The 8,300-nt window shown below is 45.8% G+C and overlaps 1 protein-coding gene across 1 annotated transcript; it reads left to right on the plus strand.

Moving 5' to 3' along the window:
* Positions 1-285: 285 nt before the first annotated feature.
* EIF3F (eukaryotic translation initiation factor 3 subunit F) lies at positions 286-7,961 on the plus strand. Its single transcript, XM_011220920.3, has 8 exons — positions 286-705; positions 3,403-3,473; positions 3,727-3,806; positions 4,227-4,364; positions 6,238-6,329; positions 6,768-6,904; positions 7,040-7,153; positions 7,735-7,961. Exons 1-8 carry the CDS (start codon positions 318-320, stop codon positions 7,810-7,812), a joined length of 1,098 nt encoding a protein of 365 aa, XP_011219222.2. The 5' UTR covers positions 286-317; the 3' UTR covers positions 7,813-7,961.
* The last annotated feature ends 339 nt before the right edge of the window (positions 7,962-8,300 follow it).

Raw genomic sequence — 8,300 nt, forward strand, 5'->3', positions numbered from 1 at the left:
GTCTGAAAGGAGGACCTGCGACCCATTCTCTGCTCTCTGGGTCCATCTGGCGGCAGCTGAGCAGACGGAATTGGTCCTCTTCTCTCCGCGCGGTCCCAAGTTTGTTCGGAACTATGTAACTCGGTTCTCACTGAGTGTTCATCGGACCGAAATCAAAGAGCACAAACTCAGAGCAGGAACTTGTAGTGCCCTGAGAGGCATCACCCGTAACCAATAGGCGCAAAGATATAGTTCACGTGGTGCATATTCAGCCTATCGTGTTCCTAATATTCTTCAACTCCCCCTTTTCCGCTCCTAGCTCGCTCTCTCTCGACAAGATGGCCACACCGGCAGCAGCGGCGAGTGCCCCTACCGCCACTCCAGCTCCAGTCGCCGCCCCGGCCGCGGCCCCAGCGTCCGTCCCCGCTCCATCCCCATCCCCGGCCTCAGCGCCGGCTCCGGCTCCAGCGCCGGTCCCAGCTCCAACGCCGGCTCCAGCCTCAGACCCGGCGACTGCAGCGGCCACGACTGCGGCTCCGGGCCAGACCCCGGCCTCAACGCCAGCCCCAGCGCAGACTCAGGCGCAGTCGCTGCCGGGTCCTGCTCTCCCAGGCCCCTTCCCCGGCGGCCGTGTGGTCCGGCTGCACCCGGTCATTTTGGCCTCCATCGTGGACAGCTACGAGCGACGCAACGAGGGCGCTGCGCGAGTTATCGGGACCCTGCTGGGTGAGTGGTTAGACCGAATTGACGTTCTCTTCTGCCTCCTATCTCCCTTTTATCTTGCTCACTTCTCGTCCCAGCCTCATTGATCTCTTACCTATTCCTTTATTCCACCTTCCTGCCGCGATTTATCTCCTTAAGGAACTTGAACTTTTCTGCCAGATTGCTGTCACATTGGTCGACATAAAATACGTAAGGAGTAGTGAGTTATTGAGTAAATACTGTATGCCGAATGATTTACATTTTGTTTTTAATCTTCCCAGTATTATTTCGGGTCAAATGTGATTAGTCGCAAACTACGAAAAATGAATTCAGATGCTGACTAGGAAGTCGAAAACGTTTGGCTCCCTAAACCCCGTGACCTCGCTCCCCCCCCCCCATTCTACGGACTAAATGTCTTTATTTTTCATGTGTTTACAAAGACGTTTTTAACCATTTGGCAAAGGAGTGGGGACATCTGTAAAAAGACCTCCCCTTCAACAAGTAAATGAAAACAAAGTTGGGCAGAAACTCCTTCAGGGTTTCCATAATATTCTGCTTTCCTAGACATTTAATCCTGGTCTTTTGTAGTCTCCCTGATATGTTAATTTGTAAAACTGAGAGGCAGTAAAGAAGGATTATTGATAATATGCCCCTTTCTCTGGGGACTGCTGATCCCATCAAAGTCATTTTCACTCCATCTTTGTCACCAATTTTAGATACCTTTGTGGATCCACTCTAGCCTCATTCATCATTTTTCATATTCTTAAATATGTAAAGTCCTTCCACCATAGAAGACAATTGGTGTGTTGCAAAGAGGACAAGATTTGTAGGTAGGTTTCTCCAAATATTAATCATGTGCCTTGGGACAAATTACCTAAAGTCTATTTCTTTTCGGGGCTACTTAGTCTTTGCAAGAACTAAATTATTACCAAAAGCATCTAACTACTGACACACATTAGGTACAAAACCACTATTGGTTGCCGTCCTGCACCACAACAGGGCTATACACTCCTTTCCAAAACCCGCACGTGTGTGTGTGCGTGCGCGCGCGCGCACACACACACACACACACACACACACACACAGAGTCTTCTGCTCTCTGTCTTTGAAGGTTTAGCATTTTACAGGAACTTCAGTTGTTCCATTATCTTCCAGGCATTGTCAGGGTTTTCCTCAAATCTTTGTATTCTCTTTATCACAAGTGCCTTCCCTGGTTTCCCTCATTTAAGTTCCACTCATTTTCCAGGATCCCAGGAAAAGTGTTAAATATCAGTCCTTTATCTCACACTACTACCCTCACCTCCATTCTTAACCTCCCAAAATATAATAGTATTCTGTAACTGTGTCTTGTTTTCAGCTTCTGTTATAAATGATTTTTGCAACACTAAGTTGGCACTTGACAAATGCTAACTTACTCTTTTCACTCCACTGCCAAATGTTTCAAACTCACTGGAGCTATTTAACTAAAGAAACAGTTCTCCACCCAGGGAGAGCACTAAGTGCCCCAGATACTGTAGTGACCCTAGTTAGACCAACTATAATCTAGATCTTTAGATCCTTCTTCCAGACTGGGATCATGGTACAGTGCTAGGTCTTACAGAGACAGAACTTACTGAAGATTAAAATAGACTGCTCACTAGGAGCTTATAAATTTTCTCAGATATTAGTTCACGGAACATACTTAATTTGGTTAAATGAAGTCACTGGTACCTTTTAAGTACCATAAAACTGTTAGGTATTTAGAATTCAGAGTTTGATAAAACAACTTCTTCTCTAACATTAAATTTAAGATGAAGATCTACCTATATGCAAATAATTAGAATACAATGTGATAAATGCTCGAATTGAAAGGTATTGTAGTGGCATGGAACTATAGAAGAATGAAAACTTCAGAAGTTTGAAATGGTCAGCTTTATTGAATGCCAATGAGAGGTCAAATAAGATAAGGCATGTTTATCCACTGGGTTTGGAGGCATAGTTTCAGCTACGGGAGCAGAAACCATAGTGAAGTGGAATTAAACAGACACAGGTGTGGCAGCATTGTGGCCTGTGGTAGAAGGGGAAGTGCTTGAAGCCTTGTGTGGGTGGTGCCAGTAGGTTAGAGAAACATGGAGGACTCAAGGGACTAGCAGTCTTAGGTCAAGAAACAAATGTAGTGGGAATAAGGGTATCAGAACTAGAATAGAAGCTTGTAGTAAAAGATTAATACTGGTGTTTAAGGTTCACAGGTAAAAGTTTTCTGGATGATGATGGGATTAAGGTTATGACCATGGGACTGGATGGCTGAAGGGAGGTACAGGTGAAGCTCCCTAAAATTGTATTCTGAAGCTAGGCTTCTGTATGGGTGGCCTACAGAAACATTGTCAGAATTTTCCAGGTAGTTTTGCTGATTGAATTATAAGAGAAAATCTAGTGGCTGGCAAGTGAAGGTCACAGAGTGAAGATCTGGCACAGGACCGGTAGCAGGAAAGAACAGATAGCAGAAGAGCTTGTGAAGGAAGAACAGACCCTGTTTGTTGATGGTTAAAGGAAAGAGTTCACTTCAGACCTTCAGTTTTCTGGAGAATCCTGGTTCCATTGATGCACATGGCTGAACTTGGATCTTATGAGTTCAATTTTTTGTTCATTGACATTGAGGAAGCTTCTGAAAGCATTTGGAAAGTGGTTGGAGGCCGTTGACAGCTCTAGGGTTTTATAACACTGGACAATTCTCTCTCACAGGAACCGTTGACAAGCATTCAGTGGAGGTTACTAACTGCTTTTCAGTGCCGCACAACGAGTCCGAAGATGAGGTGAGTGGGAGCTTGAGCTGCCACTGTGTGGTCTGTAGCTGTTCATTCGCTAGGCTCTCCTTAAGGCTTCCCCTCCCCCCGCACAATATGTCGAGCTCATAACTAGAAGTTCTGCAGTTCAAAGAGCTTTTTTCTTATGCGTACATACTTGTGGGGCCGCTTTTGTCTCCTGGGGGTGGCTCCTTGTCCTTTCCTTCTGTTTTTTTCTGTGGACTTCTGGCTTCTTAGCTTCCTTTTCTGCCTGCCTTCTTAGGTGGCTGTTGACATGGAATTTGCTAAGAACATGTATGAATTACACAAGAAAGTCTCACCAAATGAGCTCATCCTGGGCTGGTAAGTCGGAGTGGGGGGATGGAAAGTTTCGGTAATTGCCCGGCTTTTTGCCACCAGATGAGACATACTGCCTTTTGGAGACAGAATACTGGGAGTGTATTACCTCAAGGATCTACGAATTTAGTGTGTTTGCTGGCAGTTCTGGTCTCATGAGGCCAAGAATATTTACTTCGAAACGTAGCTTTTACTGAGCAAGTATTTTTGCCTTGCTGGTGACTTAATAATGTTGCAAGAGCTCTGAGAGTCAGCCTTTGATTTGATTTGATACAGTTTTCAGGTTATTTATTCTTTTTACATTTGGGGTGTCACTGGGGGGTAACACTACCATGGGAGTGTCAGATACTGAGAGATACCCATGTCACCATTGTGTTTGGTCTTAACGTCACATGTAGGCCTGAATCCACACTGTGCGTTTTCCAGGTACGCTACAGGCCATGACATTACAGAGCACTCTGTGCTGATCCATGAGTACTACAGCCGGGAAGCCCCCAACCCCATTCACCTCACCGTGGACACGAGCCTCCAGAACGGCCGCATGAGCATCAAGGCCTATGTCAGGTACCAGTGTTTGGGGACACAAGGGCATAAAAGGCTGCGTAGGTCATACCATGCCTGGGTGACACCCACCTCCCCCCAAAGCAGGTTTAATCCTTCAGTATGTAGCTCATTGCCTCCTAAGGAAGCCCATTCCTCGCTCTTAGCAGTTATCGTTAGAAGGGTTTTACTCTGAAACAAAATCTGTCCCTGAAACTCACTGATACCAGTTGTACCCCAGATTTCTACTCATTGCTCTTAACCAGTTTCAGATGACAGCCCTTTAGATATTTGTACAAACCGTAACATTTTCCATGTCATCTTTTCTATATACTAACTCTTCACGGCTCCTGTAGCTGATTCTTACGTGCTATTTTCATCACGATCCTTCACCATGTTCTGTTTTTCTGAGGTCACCCTTTTGTTTGCCATTATCCCGAGAACTGAACACAGTACTTGGGGTAGTACGGATTAAAGGATGACTGTCCTTTTTTGAACACATCTGTTACCCCAGGGTCGAGTACAGTTTTGATGACAATAACGTTATAGTTTTGACACACTGAGCTTGCAGGCAGTTACAATGCCCATTGATGGAGGAGGTTGGGAATGGTACAGTGGCATGCTGAAGAAGGGGCTGCTAGAGGGGTTGGAGGGATTATCTTTTCTGGTTAGAGTGAAGGCCTTCGTTAGTACCTATCTTACTGACTTTGACTTTATGCTGTTTGTGTGTGTCATCATGTAACCAGTTAGCCATGATGCAGAAAAAACAATGGTGGTGGATGCCAGGTGCTTATGGGCTAGTTGGTGTACCACTAAGCTTTAGTCATTGCCTGATTTCTTAGCCTTTCCAGATATTTCAGACTGTTCGTGGTCCAGTTGAAAGTAATATTGTTGACATAGTAAAGGCAGTCACCTTTAGTGAGATTACTTATAGCACCCAATTTAGTCTTGGTGGGCTAGAGTCAATTGGCTTTTTTCAGTGCTGATAAAGGGCTGGCTCAGTCTCATGGAAGACCTGTCCTGTTTCTTCTTTTCATGGGCGTGGATATCTGAGCTGCCAGCTCCACAGGGAAATCCAGTGTCTTGTTTCATTACTGAGATTGCACAGTGAGTGAAGCAGTCCTCTGAAGGGCCAGGTCACGTCTGAACGTGAGTGCCCTCTCGCAGGCCAGGGCTTATGTGTGGAATGAGCTAGAGGGAAAAAAGTGGTCATATGCACCCCAGTGTTCATAGCAGCATTGTCCACAATAGCCAAATTGTGGAAGGAGCCGAGATGCCCTTCAACAGATGAGGATTAAGAAGACGTGGTCCATATATACAATGGAATATTACTCAGCCATCAAAAAGAACGATTTCACAACATTTGCAGCAACATGGATGGGACTGGAGGAGATAATGCTAAGTGAAATAAGTCAAGCAGAGAAAGACAATTATCATATGGTTTCACTCATTTATGGAACATAAGAAGTAGGAAGATCAGTAGGAGAAGAAGGGGGGGGGTAAAAAGAAGGGGGGATGAACCATGAGAGACTATGGACTCTGGGAAACAAACTGAGGGCTTTGAAGGGGAGGGGTGGGGGATTGGAATAGGCCGGTGATGGGTATTAAGGAGGGCACATATTTCATGATGCACTGGGTGTTATATGCAAGTAATGAATCATGGAACTTTACATCAAAAACTTGGGATGTACTGTATGGTGACTAACATAACATAATAAAAAATTTTTATTAAAAAAAAAAAAAGTGACTTGCTCCCACGAGATCTCAGGTATAGATGGTTCCAGCCTTCTTATCTCAGAACCATGGAACCTGTACCCTTGGTATAACTGCTTTCCCAGCCTAGACTAGGAAGCTGTCTCCCAGGTCCATTTGTTTACCTTGACTTCTCTCTCCCCAGCACTTTAATGGGTGTCCCTGGGAGGACCATGGGGGTGATGTTCACACCTCTGACAGTGAAATATGCATATTATGACACTGAACGCATTGGAGGTGAGTAACCTTCCCATACCCTCTTTTGAGGTCTAGCATTTTTCAGGGGAGGGGTTTGCCGCTCTCTAACGAGTGGAGAGCCTTGGGTGGGTTGAAGAGGAACCAGTGATCTGAGGTTTGTTTATAAAGGTCATTCGCCTTTATAAATGGGCTTCCAGTAATTATTTGTGGAATTATTAGAGGTGGGAAATAAATTATCAGCACTGGAGGCTATGTGGCCATTCATACAAGAGCAAAACCAGTGATTAGCATACTGGGTACAGAAGTTGATCTCTAGCAGGAGGAAGAAAAGCTAAGAATGGCAGGCAGGGGAGTTTAGAGAAGTTGGCTGTGTCCAGAGGGAGGTGGGAAGGTTAGCAGAATGGTTAGAGATCATCTCTTCCTGATGGGATGACTGAAATCTCTGTGCCTCTTCTATTCCCCATCCCACTCCCACAGTTGACCTGATCATGAAGACTTGTTTTAGCCCCAACCGGGTGATTGGACTCTCAAGCGACTTGCAGCAAGTAGGAGGGGCATCAGCTCGCATCCAAGATGCTCTAAGCACAGTGTTGCAGTATGCAGAGGATGTGCTGGTGAGGAGGGGGAAGGAAAGAAAGGTGGAGGGCATAGATCTCCACTCCGAGATCACTGAGAGGTGTGCTGGCGAAATGGCAGTCCTCAGTGGTGAGAATTAACTGTGCCTCATTGAATCTTTGTTTGGTGCTCAGTCTGGAAAGGTGTCAGCTGACAATACTGTGGGCCGCTTCTTGATGAGTCTGGTTAACCAAGTACCCAAGATAGTTCCCGATGACTTTGAGACCATGCTCAACAGCAACATCAATGTGAGTGCCGTCCCTGGGCTTCTGGGAGTTTGTGTCTTCCCCCACCTCAGCTCATGCACAAATGCAAAGGGAGTTGGGGGAGATGACCCGGAGGGGAACAGAGGAGGAGGGGCTTTGCCTTTGGCCCCTTGCAGTCCAGGTTGGGAGAAAGGAAGAGATAGTATATGTGCTTGGAGGTGCCCCCACCTTCTCTTCCTTGATTCCGTTATCTCAGGTACTGCTGATACTACAGTGACTTGTTATCTAGATTCATGGTTGGAAAAAATGCTAAATCCAGAGGTTAATGAAATTGCATGTCTTATTTTCCCCATCTGAGTTCACAGACGCTCCCCCCTCTATATTCTACCCATGGATCTTGGCTGAAGCACCCCAAGTTTATTAGCGTATCAGTAGAGACAAAAAAGTGTTCTCAAACATTTCCGTCTTATCTTCCATCTTCGACTCCTGCCCAGCCTCTTCCTGAGCTGCCATTTATCCAGGACTGTCCTCATAGCCAGTGTTCACCATGAAGCTGGCCAATGCCAGACTTTCTTCTGCTTTCTACCCAACCCCTCACTCATTGTGGCTTCTTCCTCTTCCAGGACCTGCTGATGGTGACCTACCTGGCCAATCTCACGCAGTCACAGATTGCCCTCAATGAGAAACTTGTAAACCTGTGAATGGGCCCCACGCAGCACTCCTGCCAGTCTGGGCCACCCTAGGACTCAGAATGGAGTGAAGTAGAATGGTTTTCTTATGGTTTGAGTCACACTGAGTCAGTCAACTGCCTGTGACTCTAAATAAATATAGCCCACCTTTTGTAAATGAATTCATCTTACATGAGTTTCCTGCTGAGTGGGGGGGAAGAACTGTTGCAGAGCTCACACAGAAACCAGGAAGTGAATACTCTGGGTAGAAGTAACCATAGCACCTTAAATGAATGGCAGTATGGAGTGTTGCCTGTGTGGTTAGGAGTACCTGGAGCATGTGCTAGTGAGTGAGTGGAGAGGAAAGAAGGGAGTGGGCACAAATCTCAGTCCTGGGACCCGTGAGTACATGCTGGTGGAAAGACAGTCTTCTGAGAATTAACTGCACTTTACCAAATTTTTCTTTTGGCTTTCAGTCTGGAAAGGTGAACACTGACAGTACTCTGAGCCATTTCTTGATC

The sequence above is a fragment of the Ailuropoda melanoleuca genome, chromosome 8 (genome assembly GCF_002007445.2).
Source record: "Ailuropoda melanoleuca isolate Jingjing chromosome 8, ASM200744v2, whole genome shotgun sequence".
NCBI lineage: Eukaryota > Metazoa > Chordata > Mammalia > Carnivora > Ursidae > Ailuropoda > Ailuropoda melanoleuca.